General features: G+C 36.1%; 2 protein-coding genes across 3 annotated transcripts; both read right to left on the bottom strand.

The window, feature by feature from the left end:
• Window positions 1–719: 719 nt before the first annotated feature.
• LOC109078839 (cardiomyopathy-associated protein 5-like) lies at window positions 720–13,839 on the bottom strand. Its single transcript, XM_042724676.1, has 13 exons — window positions 13,328–13,839; window positions 8,606–12,230; window positions 7,957–8,052; window positions 7,357–7,590; window positions 7,146–7,168; window positions 6,718–6,839; window positions 6,505–6,639; window positions 5,831–5,977; window positions 5,406–5,553; window positions 4,384–4,517; window positions 4,065–4,179; window positions 3,710–3,886; window positions 720–2,279 (listed from the first exon to the last, which is right to left on the bottom strand). The coding sequence occupies exons 1-13, from the start codon at window positions 13,450–13,452 to the stop codon at window positions 2,027–2,029; spliced, it is 5,334 nt and encodes a 1,777-aa protein (XP_042580610.1). The 5' UTR covers window positions 13,453–13,839; the 3' UTR covers window positions 720–2,026.
• Window positions 13,840–14,081: 242 nt separating this feature from the next.
• LOC109078822 (terminal nucleotidyltransferase 2) lies at window positions 14,082–21,962 on the bottom strand. 2 transcript variants are annotated; one of them, XM_042724679.1, is made up of 15 exons: window positions 21,869–21,962; window positions 21,291–21,450; window positions 21,099–21,212; window positions 20,712–20,970; window positions 20,468–20,582; window positions 19,855–19,946; window positions 18,749–18,812; window positions 18,584–18,650; window positions 17,810–17,886; window positions 17,598–17,726; window positions 17,387–17,430; window positions 17,165–17,301; window positions 15,199–15,290; window positions 15,003–15,082; window positions 14,082–14,734 (listed from the first exon to the last, which is right to left on the bottom strand). In XM_042724679.1, the coding sequence occupies exons 2-15, from the start codon at window positions 21,410–21,412 to the stop codon at window positions 14,660–14,662; spliced, it is 1,467 nt and encodes a 488-aa protein (XP_042580613.1). In that variant the 5' UTR covers window positions 21,413–21,450; window positions 21,869–21,962; the 3' UTR covers window positions 14,082–14,659. The 2 variants fall into 2 exon arrangements, with proteins under 2 accessions (XP_042580613.1, XP_042580611.1); XM_042724677.1 differs by having other exon boundaries at window positions 21,291–21,486; window positions 21,869–21,933.
• Window positions 21,963–23,930: the final 1,968 nt, after the last annotated feature.

The following is a 23,930-nucleotide window of genomic DNA, read 5'->3' as shown; positions in this document are numbered from 1 at the left end:
TATTACATCTCTCCACTCCCCAAATATTCACATTGCCTCAACAAAATGGAAAGGACAGGAGGTTTTTTTCCTCCTTTGTTTTGCTGGTTATTTTCCTCTGGTCTTCACCAACATCTATGATGAATTACGATTTTACAGATAGAAAGAAGAGGGGTTAATAACACACAAAAATATATTAAAATAAAATATTTAGGGTCAGTAAGATTTTATAAAAATGAATGTATACTTTTTAAAAAAGTAAACATTTAAATTGTTAGAAAAATGTCTTTTAAATAAATGCTTTTATTATCTCAAACTCTTGAAAAAAAATGATTATGGTTTCTACAAAAATTAGCAGCACAGCTGTTTTCAACATTAGTGATAATAGAAAAATATTGTGCAACAAATATTAGTATGATCTCAGAAGGATCGTGTTACACTGAAGACAAGTAAGGGCTGATGATGAAAATTCAGCTTTGCATCACAGGAATAAATTACATTTTTAAAATACATTAAAGTATAAAGCTGATATTTTAAATAGGTAATACTATTTTATTATCAAATAATAAAATACTATTCATTAATCATCATAATATTTTTTAAACAAATCCAACACTGGTGAGCCTAAACATTAAAAATCTCACTGACCCCAAACTTTTTAACATCTCAATTCATCTATGAGCTTAATTTGTTGTTTATAAAACATCTCTGATAGAAAAACATCTAACTGACACTAAAAATATTCAGAAGCATTTGTTCACATTTTAATTCAGTCCAGTCGTTTCCAGAAATACAAATAAATATACAAGTAGACTAATTCATATCACTACCAAACGATTAGACAACAGAAACATTTAAAAGAATGATTTTACAAAACAGAGACCAAACAACTTGAAAATTAAATACTATCCATACAATATGTGGCCATTAGACAATAAATAGAATTTAAATGTGTTTTCTATTGTGCAAGTGATTTTAACTGATTTTGACTGTCATACAGAGAAGCTTTCATGGCAGAAAAGAAAAAATATATATATGTACGTGATACTGTGATGATCCATTGGAAGTGAAAACTAAAATCTCTTAACTGTTCATTTCCTTTTGCTTAGTTCGTGATTAAGTAAGATCCAGACCACCAACAATTTGAAATGGAAATGGTGAAATAACCTTTTCCTACCAAATCATGTAAATATAGTTAACCACAGAAAAATAAATATTTTCATCACTCATTTGTGAAGCCTTGCCCATCATCTCAAAACACGTGTCTCCATTTAGCTATGACAGCATTATTAGCAACATCTGTTTTATTCAAACAACCCGGAAGCCTGTAGTTTCCAAAATAAATACACTGACTCTGAATGTGAATGTCTGCACATCACGTGATCCAGGGGATCGTCACATACTGTAATAAGCAACAAAGCAACAATACTGGTCGCGTGCACTTTCTGTTTCATATATATACACAAAAACAACGCAACAGCTCCAAAACAAAAAAAAAAAAACTTGTTTCTGGAGGGGTTTAAAAGCACAGCTTCAAAAACAATCCTTCTTTCCACAAAACTAAATTAGGGTGACCATATGTCCTTTTTCCTGGACATGTCCTGTCCAGGATTTCTAAATTGCCTAAAATGTCTGGGTTTTGGCTTGTTTTCCTATGGAAGTGCTCTCTGCGGTCTTCATACATTGCTTTGAACGTTCTCTGTAGATCCCACCTTCACGCATGCCATGATTGGTCGATTATGCACACTGCCTGCACTCTGTTGGTCATTACCTTCAGCGAGTATAAAAACAACAGGAAAACAAAGCCCAATCCAAGACATTTTTTGGTAAATTAGAAAACCGTTGCCAGGTTATGTCCGGGAAAAAGAGGACATATGGTCACCCTAACTAAATATCCTCATAATCTCTTCAGTCATACCATACAACTGAGCAATTCTTCAGGTCACAGCACAATATGGTTTCAATTTATTACTATTAAGAAAGAATCACTTGATTCATATCCTGTCACACAAGCAAGCCCAGAGTTCTGAGACTTCAGTCATGTAAACTAGCAGTGCTTAACAAACTCCGGCACCTCCATGGTCATTTTTAGTTCTAGATTACCCGGCTGCTCCAGGACAAACACAGGGTGGCAAGGCTGAGTGAAGGTGTGCCGAAAAGTGCCCAAGAGCTGGCCGTTCTGAGCATTGAAGAAGAACAGCTGACCCTGACTGTAGTCCAACAGAGTGCCAATCCGCGCAGGTATGTCCATGACAAAGATGTCAGACTCCACACGGTCATGAAGCAGTTCAAATCTGCAGCTGGAGAGAGGAAGGGTTCATATAACATGATAAATATATCAAATAATATATGTACAATACATATCATATAGTACAACAAAATAAATATGTCAAATATATATATATATATATATATATATACAGTACTGTGCAAGTCTTAGGCCACTAGTATTTTCACAAAAAAATTTAAAATAAAAAGTTTTTTTGCTGTAGTGTATCAGTAGGAAACTACCTGCAAAGCTCCCTGAAAAACTATGCACAAGTGCACCTAGGTCAAAAGCTGCTTCAAACGCAAAGGATGGTCACACCAGATGTTGATTTCATTTAGTTAATAGAAGTTAACTGATAAAATCTATTTATGATATTATTTTTGACAGCATTTTTACACAGGTGTCTAAAACTTTTAACAGTGCTGTAGTTTTGCAGATAGGTTTCTTGAAGCATCTTGGAGACGTTGCCACAGTTCTTCTGTCTCAGTTTGTTCTGATTCTTCATGTGATTCCAGACAGACTGATGATGATGATGAGATCAGACCTCTGTGTGGAGCACAGACTCCTTGCGCAAACAAAAATCTCAATGGATTATCACAATTAATGGCAAAAAGAATGTTTGGACATGTAAACTGATATTTCCTACTGACACACTACAGGAAAAGATTGAAAGCTGTTTTTTAGCTGGTGAAAATACTAGTGGCCTAAGACTTTTGCTTTGTACTTTATATATATATATATATATATATATATATATATATATATATATATATATATATATATATATATATTTTTTTTTTTACTGTATTTTTTTGAACAAAGAGACTCTCTAAAATATAAACAATTTCTTAACAACCCCAAACTTAGTACTATATATGCGAAGTAATGTAAAGACATTGATTCCCCTTTCTCACATGTTTGTGCAGATGCACTCATAAAATTGTTCTTTCCATTGGCAAGCACCCTAGTTGCTGATTTTCAAACTTTATTATCATAGACAATGTACACAGTACTTTCATAGTTTTAGACCAGGGATTTTTGTTTTGTTTTTTTCGAAAAGTTTTTATGGAAGACCAAGATATCATTTTAATGAGAAAACAGATTAAATCAAGTTCAAGTTCAGTTTATTTATAAAGCACATTTAAAAACAGCCACAGGAGAGAACACTTTTTTTCATATACCAAAGTGGCACCAGTTAATTTACCTCCCCAACTGCTAAAGAGCCTTAATTACCAGTGTTTCCATAGTTTGGAATTGTGCTCAAAATGTCCTACCAGGTTGTTTATTTAAACTGTAATGAGCAGCTAATAAATAAACACACTTTTCTAGCTGGACAAAGTTTTAAATGTTACTGGTCCAGAAAAAAAAAAAATCAATGACCTTTACATCTAATGGATATCCTCTGTGGGATAATGAAAGGCATGCACAAATACATGCAAGAGCATGACATGAATGGGATACCTTATAGATGTAGGTACACAATGCAGACACCAGGAGGCACTGTTCTCCCCCAGTCTGCTGGTTTGTGATACATTTGGATATGCAATGCCAATGCGGTAGGCTTTGCACTTTGACACCTCCGTCTCCCAGTAGTAATGTCCAAGAGAAGGTAAAAGCTCAGCCATAACAGCTGGACATCTGGGAACAAGTTAATTAAAATACATAAGCATTTGCTGTAAATCAAGACACTCGTGCATCACTGAAAACAGCATATGTCAGGCTCTTTGAAGTTGCAAATGAACTTTTTTCTACTTATAAAGTATGTATCTACAGTGTTAGTTTTGTAATAGTGAAAACAATTGTTTAAGGTACTTACTCTATGATAGAAGACATTTCATTGTAGACGTCATGTGGGTACTCTACTGAGTTCGTGTCCTCTGACACCTTCAGCACTGAGTTTGCTGTTTCGCTGAGGAAGTGTAACCTTGTACCTAACATACAACAACCAATTACCAAAAAACAGAATGAACATCATTTAAAAAGTGAGATTTTAGTGATGCTGTCAAACATTGTCATGCTTCTCTTGGATTTTGTCCATGGAACTTTGTAAAAAACAGGTATATGTGACTGCACTTTAATAGGAATAATACAATATGAGAATCTTAGGCTGATGTTGTAATAGCAGTGAATCTGACCTCTGGTTGAGATAAGGGCCGCCTCGCTCTGCTCACTGGCCCCTCCAGCATTCACAGATTTGATGTAGAAGAGGTAATTTTCATTGGGCTGAAGGAGGACCCTCTGCTCATAGCCTTTTATCCCAGATATGGATCTGTGTAAGGAGAGACTGTTTTCAATAAGCGCAGACTTAACCTCTCTTTACCCTGCTCGGATGTGCACCCTTGAGGACTCATGGGAAACCTCATCCTCAGTGTTCAGTGGATTTGAATATACAAGCTCTTAGTATCTAAAATATGCTACATTAAATATTTATAGCAAATGCTCCTGATGGCTATCAATAAGTATATTTGATGTTAAAAAATGTAAAAATATACACTTCACCTATAAAGTCAGCATAAACCAGAAATTGTGAATGTTTTTTCTTGCATAATATAATATAATATAATATAATATAATATAATATAATATAATATAATATAATATAATATAATATAATATAATATAATATAATATAATATAATATAATAAATTATATCATAAAAAATACAATTTTGAATCTGGGTTAATATAATGTAGTTAACTAAATCTTTCATTACATGTAATAAAACTTTAACTGAAATAAACTAAAATAAAACAGACTTATTTATTTTCAACTATTTGTAGTCCAAGCTACATTTCTCATTTTCCTTTGATTTAACTTGATGTACTAAATAACTAAAAGACTCCAAAAACAAATAAAATGACAAAAACACACAACAAAATTGCTTAAACTTTAAAAAAATTAAAAGTTAGACAAAAAATATAAAATAAACTAATTCAAAATATTAATAAAATCTATAATAGTAACTCTAATATTAAAATAACACTGATTAGAGTTGTCAATTCATGGTGACTTTAAAATAAATAAATAAAAAATTATCCTAACATTATTAACCAAAACATGAAAAACCGATGGTTTCATATTTGGCCATTTTGCTCTTTACCCCTAGTTCTGTTTATGCTTGTACAGAGAGCTGAGGATAAGACCGGTTAACTGTACCTCAGTCCCTCTCTCTCACATGCGTATTGGCGGCAGTACTCCAGTGTGAAGCTGTCCACAGCGCTGGGCTGAACGGCGCTCCAACGCAGCGTGGCCGTGTCCCACAGCACTGTGCACTGTTCTGTCTGGATCACCGGGACAGAAGGAGCTGAGGAAACACAGTGAACTGAGTAACTCATCAAAAACATACTAACAGCTAATCCCAGGTTTGTTCTGCTAAATGTGAACACTACATATTTAATCTGGATTAAAAACACTTACATTTTTCATTCACATTCAGTGTTAGTGATCTCGTAAAGAGACTCCACATGGTCATCTCGTTATAAATTGATATATTATGACATACATACATATGGCAGCATGACCTCTTGCTCTCAAAAAACATCAGGTGAGTCAGACGGGATTTACACGATGAGCAAACTGACCGGTTCTGAAGGGTAGTCTCTCACTCGGCATGCTGCAGCCTGTGTAGTTCACCGCCATCACCCACACTTTATAACACTTATCCGGTTCCAGCTCTTCTAGATTACAGTAGCTCTCCTTCACAGTCACCCTGTATTCCTCTGAGATCGCTGCAGATTCAATTACATATAACACACTTTAACTGAAGCACACGGCTCATCTGAGCATCCCACTGACATCATTTTACTTACTAATAAGTGTTTTTATTAGTCAGACCGGCATGTTTTTATGCCAGCGGCAATTGGATGGTTTATGCTTAAAAATGTTCATATTTTGAAAAATGTTTCAACATATTTATGCCATACAATGAAAGTTAGCGTGGTACAAAACAACACTGGGCCCCATATATATATATATATATATATATATATATATATATATATATATATATATATATATATATATATGTATATGTATATATATATATATATATATATATATGTATATATATATATATATATATATTTGTATATATATATATATATATATATGTATATATATGTATATGTATGTGTATATATATATATATGTATATGTATATATATATATATGTATATGTATATATATATATATGAATGGTACTGTGTTTTTTTTTCTTAGTGTGGATAGTAAAATCCCATTCTCCCTTTAGTCTAACCTCCTTGTGGCTCTTCCATGCAGTAGACTTGGAAGCAGTCAATAATGTCATCCTCATTGACTTTCCAATACACAGTAACAGAAGTGCTGGTTGCAGAACTGGCCTGTTGAGGCTGAAGATGCGGTTTTTGAGGCACTACAAAATGAGTGATAATTCAAGTCAGTAAAAAGTGAAGGGTGTTTATTTGCAATGGAAATCTTTGTTAAGGTGCACCTGGAATGGCTTGTCTGTTTTTCCTCCCATTGCCTGATTTGCCCTTGGCATAATCCTCAAAAACCAGCAGCCCTCGTGGACCAAGTTCTAGTGACATGGTGGATTCCAAAGCTGTATTCAGCCTATGTGAAAAAAATGAAGAGAATGATCACTGGAAGGAGACACTGAAAAACTAAGAAGTAATCCAGTATATCACATTTTTTCATAGCGTGTGAATACCTCATGCAGTAAATTATAAGATTTCTATTCATTTAATGGCTATAAACACTTCATTCAAACATTGTTTTTAACACACCAAACTCAACAAGGCAATTACAACAAGCTTCTGTTTTGATTAATTTAATATGCAGATAATTTCTAAAGTATTGTAATTAGCATTCAATGTTAGCAAGCCACTGATGCAACATAAATTCAGGCCATTCAGTTACCTCACATTGATATCTTTTGATGACTGAAAAGGGGTGAATAAAAAATGGTTTGAGTTCATCAACAGTTCATCGTCTCTCTCAACAAATCTTAGCTAAGCACTTTAAAATGCTTTCAGTGCAACTATGGCTTTAAAATCAATACATCAAAACTAATCTTTATGTGTGACCTACTTTAAGCGAGTAACTAACACACAACTGAGGTAAGCCTCACAGAAAGAAACTTAAGCGGGTCTGTCTCTTCCTCCTCCTTAGCTGTCATCTCCATAGTCTCCTTGGCCTTGTCGATATTCTCCTGGAATGAGACAATCTGGTCGTACAGCTGCTCCAGTTTGGCCTTTTTCTCCTCCTCCATGGCCTGAGACATCTCATTATACTGATCCATCAACAGCTTCACCACCTCCTCATTGTGCTCCTTTATGATCTTCTCACAATCATTAAAGTTCTCCTGTGGGAACAGCACAATAAACATGCACATAAGTTCTCAGTAACCTTTCTCGCCTTAATAGCATCCCCAAGCTGACAGTGCACTAACGTAAGCACTACAACACTCTCACTCCAGATTTCTGAGTGCAAAAGTCGCCTCCACAATGCTAAGATGATGTGGGAGCACAATTTCAAGGGCAGTGGTTTCTTAATCTTTTTGACCTTAGTCTTGGTCCTCCACTGTCCAACCCAATATTTATACAGTAGGTGTTGATGATATTTTGGTCACTTGATATGACTTGTTTGTTTAATATTTCAAAAAGTGCAAACCACAAATGGTAAAGGATATGTTGCATATGTTTAAATGAACACATTTCGATGTAAATACCTCCACTGTGTTGTATGCCAGCTCAAGCTCAGATACAAAGTCTTCAATGTTCTCTGATCTTCCTTGTAAAACTGATATCAGTTCACTCAGCTGATTCTGAAAACATTATCACATGGGAAATTAATTAGACATCATGAAATATTCTGAGGTGCAGAACACAATAGGCCTAAATATTCAGCATTTATACAGAATGATTGAGCAACTTCTATTCCTTTCATTTCTCTTTTGGATCGTTCATACTTGCAAATGTCAAATCATATTGGTGGTGTAGTCCTTTGGAATAAACTACAGATGAATCATGGAAACAGCTGTCTACTTTCAGAGAGACATTCAGGGCTTGCTATGAGTCAGTCGGCCCTGACTCATCTGCTATGAATGCTGTCAAAGGCCAGTAAAAGTAAGCAATCTTTCACTGTCTCTACCTGATGTTTACTTAAAACATTTTTGTATAGACAACACATTTGATTTTGTTTTACACCCAATTATGTGTTTTTATCATTTGGAAATATTAGACACTTGAAGAGTCCTTTTGAATTAAACACTTGAGCAATCAGTGACCTCATAATGTAAGCTCTCCAGACAGGCCAGCTGAAAAAGATCAGATGTCAAGCAGATGTCAGGAAATCATGTCTTAGCACTCTTAGCTTACCTTAATACTGTCAAAGGCCTCATCCAAAGAGGCCATCTCATGGTTTTGATGCTCGGCCTCACTCAACAGTACTGGGCAACGACAAACAAGGCAGAATGCATCCATTGGTTGAATTTCAAGTTCCTTTTGTTCATATTCTGCCATCTGGGCACTATCTAAGCCCTCAAGAAATTCAAAGCCAGTTTCCAGGGTTTGATCTGACAGTCCGACTTGTACATGGTGCCCATCCTCAGCTATAGCTTGTTTAGATTGTCTTGCCTCTTGTTCAGTGACCATCTCAAAATCAAGATCCTCTGCAATTTCCTGCTGCAAATCTTGGTCGCAGCTCAAGGCCGACAGGTCCTCCTGAGGGGTAAAACTTCGCAATTGTGAGAAGACATTTTTATTCCTACTTAGGCGTCCTCCTCTTTGTATATCTTCATAAACTTTCACACTATCCTTTGGCTCTAAAGGTGAAACTCTCATTGCTGAGGTATCGTTCTCCTCAACTGGAGGAGGAGGTGAAATGGGTTCTGGTAGGTATGTTATATCTTCAATCTGTGCATCATACATTTGTGATTTCTTTCCTTCCTCTGAAGTTTCTGTTGAGGTTAGAGGTAACATCTTGCTCTCAATATCTGTCCTACCAAGGGATGATTCTTTCACTGGGATCTCTCTGGTTAATATGGCCACGTCATTTATTTCACTATGTTCTTCTACCTGTGCCTCCTTTGTTGGTTCAACAGGTGACATTTTTACTTTTAATAAGTCGTTTACATCTTCTGTTACTCTCATCAGCTCTATGCTTTCTCGAGCAGATGCCTTCATGTCATTAGCTAACAATAAGCTATACTCTTGGCTTGAATCAATTATTTCTTTAATCTCTGTTGTCACTCTTTTCTCAGCAGGTATCTCATTCTGAACTGGCTCTTTTGTGGTGCCGACTTTATGATCTGCTTCCTCTGTAACATCTACCTTAATTTCCTCAACTTTCTCGTGTTTTTCTGCAACCCCAGGTTCAATCTCAGGTACATCAATATGTCCCTTTTGCTTTTCCAACCTTTGTTTTACCACGGGTGCCTCATCTGTACCTGTGTCCGCTTTGGCTTTCTCGTTTTTTGCACTGAATTCATTTTGTAATTCTGGATATGTTTTCTCCTCACTTGTAATCTCAGGTTTAGTCTGAAGCTCAGCGTTTGCTGTATCTGTTTCACACGAATGTGATTTTTCTGAAGCTCTCCGAACTGATGTAATTTCAGACTCTGGCTTCATTTCAAGTTCTGTTAACACTTCTGCTGTACCGACACGGGCCTCAACCTCTTCTGCTGCACCAATTCTGTCAAGTACTTGCTTTTGTTCCTCCTTCTTGGGTATTAATCCTTCACTCACTTTATCCTCAACTACAGCAAGTATTTCTCCATTCTCACGGATGTCGATTTCTAAGGCTTTAGATTCAGAATGTTCAGTTTTAGTAGCATCTGTTGTGCTTGTTTCAGTCTCTCCTGAAGGCTTGACCTCTGCTTTCAAAGGTTCTTCAGTTTTAGGAGGTTCTTTTTTATCTAACAGAGGTTCTTTGATACTGATAATCTCCTGAGAAAATATTTCTGGTGGTTCTCGTTTTACTATGTCTTTATCAATCCTTTGAGTTATATTTGGCTCTATAATTTTGTCTTGTGTCTTGGATATACTAGTCTTCCCTTTGTCATTTTTAGCAGTAATACTTGTTTCCTGAATGACATCAGCTGCTTGGTGACGTTTATCCGCACTGGTCTCAGAAACACTAATGTTTTCAACTGCATGTGGTGCATCAGCCTGGATTTTCTCTGAGCTCTTTGTTTCAGGCAGAATTTCAAATTTATCTTTAGCTTTAATAACATCTTCATGCGTTAAACCCCCAGACACTTGAATATGAGCATTCTGGGTCTGACTTATTTGTTCTTGTTCACTGTGTTCTTCTTTATTTGTGGTTTTGCTTTCTGGCTCAAGGACTTCATGAGGTCGCGTGTCATCAGTGTCACTTGTTTTTGTGATACTGTCCTTGATAATGACAGTGACATCACATTGCTTTTCATCCATCCTACTATGCTTCGAAACCAGGTCGTCTGATGTGACCTTTCTTCTTATGATCTTTTCCATCTCTGGGTGGATTCTTGGAGCACAGTGCCCCTCTGAACAACACCCTGTGGACTCACACTGCACTTCACTTTCATTTTTATCCTGCACACATGGTTGTTCGGCAGTTACTTCACCATTTTCTTCTTGTGCTCTTTCTAAACATCCAGTGAGTTCGAATTTACTTTGTGACCATGCAAATTTTCCCCCACCTTCCTGCTCTTTAGCCTTAGGCACATCAGCAACCACTGGGCTTTCATCCTTCAGTATAAATTTCTCCAGATAACCATCTCCGTCGTCAGAATCAGAGTATCGCCTTTTGAAAGACCTTTCGGAAACGACACTCTCTGTATCTGAGAAGTCGTCTTCTTTCTTTCGGTCTCCTAATGCGTCCTCATAAAGGTCTGAGTAATGGAAGGACATTGCTCGTGGCTCCTCAAGAAGAACTTGATCTATGATCTTTGGTGGTCCGGTGGGGAGATATACAGGTGTGAGGATACATTCCTGACTTCCAAATAAGACCGATCCACTCACTTTCAGAGTTTTAGAGATCTCTTTTGCCGTTCTTCCATTTCGGTCCTCATACTCATGGGGAACCACAGGCTCTGCATTGAACTTATTTCCATAGAACACTTCATCAAGATGTTCACCTGCAATGTCAACATCACTGATAATTACAAAAGAATCCTCATCAATGGCTTCATCTGCTTTTGGTTCTTTCTGAGTCACCTGATGTTCCTCTGGCTGGACAGTAACTTCTGGTACAGGTTTTTCTGTCAGTGTAGTGCTATCACTAGGCGCCTGCTCATCTAACAATGTGAATTTTTCAAGATAGTCCATATGAGTTTCATCCTTCTTTGGTTGCTTCTCAGCAGAGACCTGGGACGATTCCTTCAAACTTTCTTTTAGCTTTATTTCCTCAATGTCTGTCTCTGTGTTCACAGGACAACTGTTTGTAGCAACAGGTTCATGCTTATATTTGGATTTTATCTTTGGGGTATCATCCAAGTAGGTCAAATTCTCCACCAGTTCACCGCTATCTTCCTCATCTACTGTAGCAAGCTTTGAAGGTACAACAATATTGAGTATTTCGAAACCTTCTGATATTAAACTAAAAAGATCTTGATCCTTGCTTGCAGCAGACTGACCATCCTCATTGTTTTCAGATCTGATATTCGGCAGAGACACCTCAGTCATTGCAGGTCTTTCCTCACCTATCCGACTTTTTGGTAGTCTGATGCTTGACTTTTTAAATCGGTCAGCCAGCTTGCCTCTGCTGCTTGTCTTTTTCCTCTTAATTCTGTCTTCATCCATTATGATCACAATATTCCCCTGTGTTCCAGAACCTTCCAGGCTGTACTGTTCAGACGGTGAGCTTCCCTCTGAAGCCCATGGAGTTGAGCATCTACTGGAAGCAGTCTCCCATACTATCCCACTGTCCTCACTCTGTACCGTCACCATGGAGAACGACGGGTCCACCATCAGGCACTGGAGTTTAGGCTTCACTGATGGATCTTGCACAACTTCCTTTAAACTAACCAAAAAGAGTTCAGAAATGTTTCAACAAAGAAATGTGGTGTAGAATATTCTAGTCTGAGGCATCATATGGCAAATGTCATGTTTAGTGCTTAACCACACAAAAAGAAGAAACTATTGAACAGCTAGCCAGCCAAGGAGAGAGAATTAGAGAATTGGAGGGAGGTGCCTAGCAGTATACACATCACATGTGAATCAAGTTGCTAGTTGCACTTGTTCAATAATAATTGTTCATTTATGATACACCATAGTTGTTAGTTTGCACCTAAAATTGTTAATCAGTTGGGTATACTGTTGATCTTATCTCAAAAAAAATTATCTATCTATCTATCTATCAAAATGCAATGTGTAATTTAAAATACAGGTAAAATGCTGGTAAAAATAAAAACCGAAAATTTTCCTTAGATTTAGAGTGTAGCTTTTGGCTTGCTACCAATGCACTGCTTAAGACTGTAATTGTTAATAATGTGTAGTTTTACTAGTTATTTAGAGAATACATAAGCTAAAATGTAGAAAAATGTGTAACTTTTCAATAATTCAACATTGCATTTAAAAATATGTAATACAAATGTTTTTATAGGCCTATTACTTTTACAAATAATATATATTAAATGTTTATTATTTTTTACAAACAAATCTAAATGAACATATTTCAGATTATATTCTTTGCTAAGATATGAGTAATTTCAATGTGTATTCTATGCAATGATGCAGTTTTGCATTATGGTTACATAATGACATCATAATGTCACAACGTCATTTAGCAACAAAACGACCTGCCTTTAGCAACTTTACTTGAAAATAAGTTGGTTACACTGCCAAAACTGTTCCTATGGTTACCTCAGACTTGTTTTTGGTCACCAAAATGTTGGAAAGGGTTGAAAATGCTAATGAACGAAAATATTATACTATATAAATATATATAGGCCTATAGGTACCATAGAGTTGCACTTGTCATATATATGGTCATATATATAAATACATATATTTTTTGAACACAGCCCTTGGGGGTTTATAGATCACCCAGCACAATTTTATTTAAGAAGACCTAGCTGAATGAAATTTTTTAACTCGAGAGCACCCGCGGGAAACTACCTTTTATGAAGTTCCTCAATCTCCTCTTCGTCGTCGATGTCCATTATTCCTGACCCCACCACGTCCTGCATTTCCTCCATCTCTGGCTCTGCCCCCTCACGTTCCCCTTTCAAAGCACGATTCATTTTGAAAATCGAAATATGGTAGTGTTATTTTAAAATAAAACCCAGTCTTGGAGAGTGCAGCTTCGCGTTGGGATCATGTCTCGTCGAGCGCAGTTCGTCTTAGTCAGCGGCTGCTGTAAATAGATTACAAATATTCTTGAGCTCAAGGCTGCGTACTTGGGAAAAGTGTCACAGGTGTCCCCGTTTTTCGTAACCCCAGTTAAGGATATTGTCCCATATATTTGATTTCCTTCTCAAATTTTAAACAATAGGACATGGTTAACTATGTCGTGAACAGTAAAGCTTGGACGAATCTGCGGCGGTGTCCCCTGTAACATGAGACGCAGAGAGCACCGCCATGTCCGCGAGGGACACGAGGACTCTGGCCACCGTAGTGTCAGTTTTCTTTGACTGAGCTAATTTTACTCTCTGTCCCTTCCAGACAGCCATATTAACACCACCCAAACTCACATCATGCTATGAATCGAGAATAACAACCCATTAAAGGATGCTGTACTACATTAAAACAAAACACATTTACCAGCAGTTGAAAGTGTTACTGCCATGCAGAAATGTATCCAATTTAAAAGTTCTCACCAATAAAACATGTAAAGGAGACTAAAAGCAAATAAGTGACAAAAGGCAAATTACAATTTCATAGTGACATTTTAATCAGATAAATAAACATTTAAAAGACTGTACAAATGATACAAAACATGACAGAATATAAGAAACCAATAGAAATGTAATCACTGAAAATGTTAGGTAAAAGTAGTCAGTTGCCAGAAAAAGGTGTTTTTTTACAATTTGGGGTTTTTAAGGAAAACAAAGATCACAGAAAAATTGTCAGGATATTTTTCATATCATTTTGCTTTGATTTCAGTGAGCTAGAAAAGGATTATATTGGCTAATAAACCCCAAAAATGCTCAGAGAAAAAATGTTTTTGCAACAGCTAATTCATTATCTAAATGCAGACTGTGTACCATATGGGCAAAAGATATTGCTCAGTGTCTGATGTTTCATGTACAACTCGCATATACACTGATGTTCCTGACTAGGGACCAGATAATACTCTAGTCAGCTCAATGGATTTGGCTCAACACATTCCAAAAGATCCAGTATACCCAAAAGCCCTCTGTAAAGGAGTAAAGCATTTCTTCTGACAATGTATAATTGAAGACTCCAGGTTTAATCCAAACTGTATGTTTATTCTTATCTGGGGACATGCTATCTTTTTGGTCTTGTATTTTTGAGAGGCAGGATGGAGCTGAGATCTTTTCTCAGCTGCAGAACCTGGTAGGACTGTAAATGAACAATAAAAGCTCATTACCAAACAAACTCAGTGCTGTTGCAACAGACCTTGTTCATAAATAAGATCAGAACAGTATTTCGCAAATGTAAATACAAATTCCAGAGACAGTGCGAGAGAGAGAGATTACATCATTACTTTAAAACATTGAGATGCTTATTTTAGTTACTTAAGATATCATGAGTTTACAAAAAAAAAAATTTATATCTTAATATTAATTAAACATATTTATATTTTTATTGCTGATTTAAGGAGGCTTACCTCTGTAAATTCTGCTTTAATGGCTTCAAATTTAACCTTCTCGTGAACAGCTCTGGCTGTGTTTGTACGATCAAATGGTTCTAAAACAGAATATAAATATTCAAGTTCTTGGCGACTGATAAACTTTAAGAAAAACAACTGTTGTTCTTATGTACTCTTTCAGTACATGATGTACAATGTTTTTGGGACTGTTTACCTTCTACACAAATGAACTTATCTCTCCATTCTCTGCAATAGGTCTTGGGGAGAGTTTTTGCCTCACGCACAGAGATCACATGCTTATCCCATCTGTGGAAATATAACAATTAACTGTAGAGACATGCTTTTCAGTGCATTCAGACTTGTTTATTCAAAGAAGCATATGCACATATCTAGAGTGTTATGAGTATTAGAGCGGGCCATCTGGACCCGGGCCACATGCAAAGCCAGAATTTCACCTGCTGTTGTCAGTCTAGCAAAGTGACATGAAACAGGAGCTTTGCAGGTGGCTTAGATTTAGGCTAGTTTTTGTAAGCAACACTGCCCCATATCTATTACAAGTAAATCTTATCTGCTGTGTAAACTGGGATACAAACATTACATATTTGATTGACAATTATTTACCCTTGTGCTGTGCTGTTCTATGTCAAAAATGACAGAAAATGACTTTTTTTTTGCTTGCAAATCTCTCATTATGCTATATTATCATCAAATCTTGGATTCAATCTTTTCGTCAACTTGTTTTCTTTCAATTTGCACAGATAAGCATTTATCACAGAGTTACACACTATTTGTGGTGGCACTGCCCCTGGGGGAATTTACTGTAATTTATAACTTTGATACAATAAAATATTGATATACGATACCATTTGCTAAAAAGCCACAACTATAATGGCATAACAATTTAACAAGGCTAGAACATGACTATGAGGTATATTTTTACATTAATGAAAACTTCTTGAGGTGGTAAAACACTGGAGAAAAATGCATGGATTTACTTCATATTTCTTTAGAGAGAAGTATTATTTTTCCTATTTTTACCCAAAACAGGATGGTGTGAGCATAAGTGACTACACTCATGTAATGTATATATCATTTATACTGGACAATAGTATGGCAATAGAACGTTCCAGGAAATCCCTAATATGGACGAATGCACCCAGCAATCGATGTAGCCCAATAAAAAGAAAATGCTGTAACTGAGTATTGAAACCATTTTAGATATTTTTTAATTTCGTCCACTGTCATGTGAGAGAGATGTGCTAAAACCAGTCAACATGACAACTTCAGCTCTACACCGAATTAAGATTTTACCCATTTTAAAAAGTAAAATAAATTTTAAACGGGAAAAGGAAAATCTATTTGTCAATGTGGTCTATGTTGATATTGTGGTGGGCCGCCACATATAAATCAATGCATTGGAAATCCTGTAGGTTTTTTCTTTTTGGAACTGTCTGGTCGTAGGCCTCCTGTTCACTCAAAAACTGAGATTCTTAAGCTCAGTCTGAGTCTTACGAACAATCGGTTCCAAAAAGAAATACGAAATCTGTGCTGACTGAAAACAAGTTAGTAAAAAGATTGAATGCAATATTTAGTAATAATTAGGGCTGCATTTTTATATCCATCACGTACATGCTTTCACATGGAGCAGCATTTACTACACAGAGTCGTTCTTCACTGACAAGCTGCGCAAAATATGATCGTGGTTTTGACAGCTTGTCAGTGAACAGCGGCTCTGTGTAGTAAATGCTGCTCCATGTGAAAGCACGCACGTGATGGAGATTTACTGGTGATTACAGAACCGGCTTTACTGACAAGTTGTGCATTAAATATCGCATGTGATTTATCATGCAGTCCTAGTAATAATATATAGTATAACAAGACATATATATGCAATTTTTGACTGTGCACACCACAAATTTTTAGTTATTATACACTGTTTGTGCAAAGTTAGTGGGTTTAAGTCCAAAGTGATAACATTAACTAGCATTAACTTTGGACCTCTGCAGGTCAAAAAGATTGGAACACAACAGGAGGGTTATGTGTTATAACACTACAAATTCAGAGATAACAAAATGAAGTGACCTAGAATAAAAATGTTTCAGAATGTTTTCTTGTTTTGCCTAAAATATAGGTTTGATCAATGCCAATGATGTGTGCCCTAAATCAATAATGTTACTTACTTGAAAACAGTGGCATAGTACTTCAGGAAACCCAGGAGCAAGTCTCCCAGGGATGACTGGTTTTTAGACACAAAAGCCGGAATATTGCTTGGTCCACTTGGCACAAGATGAATGTCCATCTTAGGGTTGAAGCACTCCTGAAAGAAATGGTTGCAACATGAAGTAAATTCTTAACAAAAGCATATTTTTGTGTGTCATTTATTCATTAGGCAATTTGCTTACTGGATAATCCATTTGAAGGCATGGAATGACAGGTTCAGGAAGAGCTATATGAGGTTGAAACAATAAACATTTAGAACAACAAAAGCAGAAAAGCACAAGAAAGCTTTAAAGCTTGCATATTTTTTAAGACTCACTGCCCTCTCAGTCCAAACGGACAGTCCAATGTTTAGTGTGTTAGACCTAAATCCAAAACGTTAGAAAAATGACTTACTCTGAAGGTAATGCAGGACCATAAGAACCAGCGTGTAGCTGCTCAGTGTTCCTCGGCTGGCATCATTGATGCGGTGATGACTGGCCCATTTCTTTATTACAAGGATGATAGGACGAACGCGTTTTTCAACTGAAATTAATATAAAAATTAATAAATAACATTTTCAGAAAGATTTAAATTAGGTACACAATTCTGAACATTTCTGATCTTACCATAGGCATATGTCCGCAGTAAGAAGGTGTTTCTGATACCAACAGTGTTGTTAAAGTTCAAGTCAAACTCCACACCACTGGCATGTAAAAGAATTCCAGAAAAACTGTGGTTAGCTTGGGTTAGCTACATTGATCTTTTGTTTTCAGATGATACTGCCTTTCATGACTTTCATGCTTGTTACATTCACACTGCCAGTGCTGGTTAAATATAGTTCACTATAGTTCAAAGGTTTGGGTTTGGTAAGATTTTTTTTTACATATTTTAGAAAGTAGTCAGTTATACTTACCTAGCTTTCAAAATTACATATTTTTTATTATTTGATCAAAAATATGCAAAAAGAAAAAAAAAAGAAAAATGCTAATACTTTTAAATATGATTACAATTTAACATTTTAATATAATTTAATGTAATTTATTTCTATGATGGCAAAACTGAATTTTTAGCAGCCATTACTCAGTTTTAATTCTAATCATTTTAATAAACATTTCTTATTATTTAAATGCTCAAACAGTTGCTGCTTATTTTTGTGGACACTGTGATACAGTTTTTTCTGTATTATAATACATATATTATGAATAGGATGTACAAAAGAAATGAAATAGAAATCTTTTATAAAATCTTATCTTTAAAAAAAAAAGACCTTTACTGTAACTTTTGACCAATTTAATGCATCCTTTCTTTAAAAAAAAAAAAAAAAAAAAAAAAAATTGAATGGTAGTGTAGGCACACCTATTTCTGCCTTCAAATACAACACAAAAACTGAAAAGACCTACCTGACTCTGTCCCTGAACTTCAGAATGGGCACTTTAGCTCTGATGAGCTGAGGTCTCTCAATGTAAGCTGTGAAACAGCAGTAATGCCATTAGTGGATGAAACAAAAAGAAGTTTACAGGGAAATGGCTGTATGTTTAATGATGTATGTATGGCAAATCACTTACACAGTGTGTAAAACAACTTCCGCACAAGACTAAGAACATATACTGCATCTTTTCTGTGGTTTACCTACGAAGAAGTATGTAGAGAGTTATACCTAAGACAGCAAAGCCTGAACAATTACTATTAGTGGTCGACTGATATTGGTTTTCTGACAGCCGATGCCGATATCTTGGAAAGCAGGGGGGCCGATAGCCAATATAAAGCAGATATAATTTTTATTATTATTTTAATTAATATTTAAGAAATTTAAAATCTTTTAACAGTGGATTAAAAAATAAATAAGTAAAATAAACATAGTTATGCTTTAGATGAAAAAGTATTTTTCACAAATAAATAAATATTTTATAAAAATATAATTAGAAAGGAAGTGAACACTGTAACTAGTGTATTCTTGGAAGTTTGTGTGCAATCAGGAATCATATTTTTCAAATAAAGCTAAGGCTAACACTCATTTTACATACAGCACACAGTGAAAATGACATGAATATGACAGTGGGCAAATGCATAAAGTGCAACATAATTTGAAATCAGAGTTTAAAGTTTAAAGCATTTAATTAACTTGGACCGACCGTCACACAGAGAACACGCGATCATGCTGGATAAAAATGCACACTTCACAAGATCTTACAGCTGGATTTGACTAAGTTTGTGAAATTAATTGTTCATTAGCCATTCAAAGATTTGTTTAAATGATATAAATGCATATTTGCTCAATGCTGACAGCAAACAAGAAAGTATTATAATGTTTGCCTTTCTATTACTTATAATATAAAAGCAATTGTTATAATACTTTTTGTATACATTAATTCCTTTGTTTAACCGTTCTATCTGATTATTAGACAGACTTCTATCCACTAAACTACGACAGCGAACAAGAAGGAGAATGTGTGCTGTGTGCTCAGGCGCGACCCCTCTCAGGGCCGTCAAAATAAGAGTCCCACCTCGAACACATTGGCCAAGAAGAAAAACTTATCGGCCGATGCCGATATTTGGAAAATGTCACATATCGGCCGATATATCAGCCTTGGTGTTATATCGGTCGACCACTAATTAGTATAGCAACTATTTGGACAGAACTAAAAGCATCTTTCCTCAAGAACACACCTACCGTTCCCTCTTCAATGACAAGACAAAGATCTGCATCACTGCTGCGACTACCAAAGCCATTTAGAGATGACCCGGCCAAGAAGACTTGTGCACCTTGAACAAAAATAGAGCAAAGTTTGAAATATTAGAACAAGTTCATAAAGAATGCAAAAGATTAATAAAAGATAATAATAGCTCACCAAAAAAATAAAATAAATGCTGAAAATGTACTCATTCAAGACGTAGATGAGTTTGTTTCCTCATCAGGACCGATTTAGAGAACTGTAGCATTACATCACTTGCTCAGCAATGGATCTTCTGCAATTAATGGGTGCGTCCTGAGATGTTAATTGATGGACTGGTTTTGTGTAAATTATTTGTGCATTATTGTGTTATTTTTATCAGCTGTTTGGACTCTCATTCTGACGGCACCCATTCACTGCAGAGATCCTTTGCTGAGCAAGTGATGTAATGCTTAATATCCCTAAATCTGTTTCAATGAAGAAACAAACTCTTGGATGGCCTGAAGGTGGGTACAATCTCAGCAAATTTTAATTTTTGGGTGAACTTTTCTTTTAAACCATGGCTAGAGAAGATCCCAGTCATAATATCTGTAAATATTGAGTGTAATGTACATGGGAAGATTGTCTGGATGTCCCTCTGCAGTGCTGCTCGGCAATGTTCCTTCTTCTCCAGATCATCATTCTGTTGCTCACAAGCATGAAACAGGTTGAGAATCTGCTGACTTAGCTGTGGGCAGAAGAATAATAAACATAATACTGAAAAATATACACTTTGCCATTAACTTGTGTGTATATATCAAATAAAGGTCATGTGACAAAGTCAGCCAGCATTCCTGGCTTTTATTTGTGTGTTCACCTTATCACTGACTGATGATGGGTGAAAGTCGCTCTGATGGGACCCCTCTCTCAAAGATGGCACACAGCCTCCAGTCTTAGAGACGGCAGATGAGCATGTGGGGACGCTGGAATAAGAATTACACATTTCTTTGCTTGACCCCAGTCCAGTCGCCGGATGGGAGGTAAAGTTGGCATTTCTTGCAGGCTGGTTGTGAGGACCTGGAGAACCGAAGCACTGTCTCTTCAGGTCATTCTGACTGTGATTATCTCTCCTTCTCCTGCCACAGTAAATTACATTTTGTTAGAGGCAAAGAACTTAACAAACCCCACTGAATGAAATCCAGAGTAGTGACATGAATTCTAGTGGTTTGTGGTCACATGCTCAAGATGCCAGCGTGCTGCTTACTTTCTGTTGCTTCCTTTTACGTCATTTGGTCTGAAAGAAACATCAGGTTGTTCCGCTGGTGTCCACTGATAGGTTGGAATCAAACGAGGAACATTCATCAGTGGACCAATGAAGCTATGGAGACAGAAATGAAGAAATCAAATGAATTCACAAAACATAATGCACAATTTCAGAAGCACAATATCCACTCACTTGGTTACATTCAGATGGGCTTCAGTCCTCTGTTGCTGGGACACGGTGTGAGGTAGAATCTGCTGGAATATATGTTCAGATTGCCCATCTTTATGGGAAAAAACGTAACCTCTAGGCAACATCGTCCTCCTCAGCCAGAGCAAGCATCAACTGCCTTCAGCTTTACAAACAAAACAGTCAGTTTGGAGACAACAATCTGAAAACAGATCATTTTTAATTATATCATCCTAACCATTTTGATTTTTATTTTCACTTAAAAAAACTTTAACAATGTAACAGGCAGAATAAAACAATAAATGTTCGTTGCCAAATGATAAACATCTCCACACTCAAACACATTATACTGGAAATCTGCTGCCTTGATAGTGTGTCATGCTAAAATTGTAAATGAGAAATTTTTAAATCAATGATGAAATCACAAATGAAAGCAAAACATGGAGCTCATTTGCCGAAGAGCGCTAGAACATAACACCAGTTCACTAGCTTACAGTACAATAACTGTTTACAACCAGCTGTAAAAGGTCTGTAATTATTGCCTTTGACTGTTCCAAGTAACAACTAAAGAGAGGAGAACTCACCAGTGGAAAGTGAGAGAGCAGAAGCGTGTAAAAAATATCAAAACACCATAGCCTCTGTTTCCGGTTTAATGCGCCTGTGCTTTTAAAATAAAAGTCCCCTGCTATGGTCAGGACATGCTACGGCAGAAAAAATAAACGATCTTTAATGTTACACTGAAACATAGCATTCATGAAATGTGTATATTTCTTTATATGTCTTTATATTTAAAACAGAATACAGATTTAGTTGTTTTTTTAAATTATGAGAAAAAATGGGCCTGTGGTAAACATTACTTGAAAATATTTCTCAAATGTTCACATTTTGAAGCAACTGCACTTTCTTTCTTTCTTTCTTTCTTTCTTTCTTTCTTTCTTTCTTTCTTTCTTTCTTTCGTTTTAAAGTGTAGAAGTAGTAAAATAAGAAAGTGCTTTATCAACTACAGAGGTTGTACTTGTTCATTTTGTAAAGAGTATTAACTCACATCTTGGTGGTGGGCCTATTTGTGAAAGTGAAAGTGAAAGTGACGTGACATTCAGCCAAGTATGGTGACCCATACTCAGAATTCGTGCTCTGCATTTAACCCATCCGAAGTGCACACACACAGAGCAGTGAACACACACACACTGTGAACACACACCCGGAGCAGTGGGCAGCCATTTTTATGCTGCGGCGCCCGGGGAGCAGTTGGGGGTTCGATGCCTTGCTCAAGGGCACCTAAGTCATGGTATTGAAGGTGGAGAGAGAACTGTACATGCACTCCCCCCACCAACAATTCCTGCCGGCCCGAGACTCGAACTCACAACCCTTCGATTGGGAGTCCGACTCTCTAACCATTAGGCCACGACTTCCCCACAAAAGTCAAGTCTTTGACCAAAAGTCAAGTGCTGTTATGTAGCATAGACTTTAAAAATAAAGAAAATAAATAAAGACCATGTGCACAGTGGAAGTGGAGAGAATTTGCCTGGAGCAAGCAGTGGGTTTCCTGAAAGCTGGAGCATTTCTCTTTCTAGTGAAGAACTGGGGGGAAATGGATATAAGTGAGCACAGAATGCTTGCTCCACTCCACTTATATATGCTTTTTCAGTCCAGCTTAAAGTCTGTGTGTTTCTTAATGACAAACAAAGCTTGATGTTTTTGCTTCTTTTGGAACAATTTTCATTGGCTGAGAAGATCGAAGGCTACAAAACAGCCTCTTTATTTTACAGTGTCCTTGTTACACGTTACACTTATTATTATAATATTAATTATGCATAATTAATTGTTAGTAACCATAAGCCAAACCCTAATCATAACCCCAACCGTAAGTACATGTACTTAATTAACTCAGTACCTAAATATATAATTACACTGTAACAACCTTAAAATAAAGTTAAGTGTCACCCTTCCCCCAGAGGGATGATAGTTTACTTCACCATATTACAAATAAATCCTAATCTAATCATGACAAACTATATAGCGTTGAAAAGGTCTCCTCCTAAATAGATATTTTACCACTGTTTTTTGTTACTAATTATGTAGGAACAGTAATAGATTAATTTATGACAAGGGTGCACCTCAAAAATATAGTACATCATAACTTAAATCTAAAATGTTTCATTTTTCCCTATCGTGTTTTAGAAATCATCATAAATTATATATCAATTGAAAGCTTAAAACCTCAAAATACATCCTGTGAAAACCATTACCATAGTTGTTTATAAACCGGATACTGCATTGCCATGGAAATGGTACTTCAAAATCATATTACAAAATGTATTAGTTCATGAATTATAACAATTTAAGTTTGGATAGTGCACTTTCACATCTATAGGCTATGTAGAAGGGTTAAAAGCAGTATCACACTTGCAATCAAGCTGCTGGTAAACCACTTAGCTCATTAATTAGCTCTTTAAATTGGAAAAATAAAATAAAAATCTAGATCCCTAGATCTAAAACACAATTTAAAAGCAGTAAATACCCTTGTTACATTTTGGAGAAAACATTAAAGTGTTAGAAATGAAAGGCTAAAGATGTTTTGATAGTTTTAACTATACTGAGGAGATTTTCAGTGTTAAACCGTTTTATTTACATTTTCATAAAATT

The sequence above is a fragment of the Cyprinus carpio genome, chromosome B5 (genome assembly GCF_018340385.1).
Source record: "Cyprinus carpio isolate SPL01 chromosome B5, ASM1834038v1, whole genome shotgun sequence".
In the NCBI taxonomy this organism is placed as follows: Eukaryota; Metazoa; Chordata; class Actinopteri; order Cypriniformes; family Cyprinidae; genus Cyprinus; species Cyprinus carpio.
This window is presented reverse-complemented; position numbering and strand designations above follow the sequence as displayed.

Bases quoted from the DNA above. Each gene is read 5' to 3' on its own strand.
- LOC109078839 (XM_042724676.1), bottom strand. From the start codon at position 13,452: ATGAATCGTGCTTTGAAAGGGGAACGTGAGGGGGCAGAGCCAGAGATG. The intron at 7,169-7,356 runs GTGAGGCTTACC...ACCCCTTTTCAG, and splicing joins ACCCGCTTAAGTTTCTTTCT to TCATCAAAAGATATCAATGT. The intron at 5,978-6,504 runs GTTAGACTAAAG...TTGAATCTGCAG, and splicing joins CATGGAAGAGCCACAAGGAG to CGATCTCAGAGGAATACAGG.
- LOC109078822 (XM_042724679.1), bottom strand. From the start codon at position 21,412: ATGTTGCCTAGAGGTTACGTTTTTTCCCATAAAGATGGGCAATCTGAA. The intron at 17,431-17,597 runs GTAAGTCATTTT...AACCTCATATAG, and splicing joins GGTCCTGCATTACCTTCAGA to CTCTTCCTGAACCTGTCATT. The intron at 14,735-15,002 runs GTAAGCCTCCTT...GTTCATTTACAG, and splicing joins TTAAAGCAGAATTTACAGAG to TCCTACCAGGTTCTGCAGCT.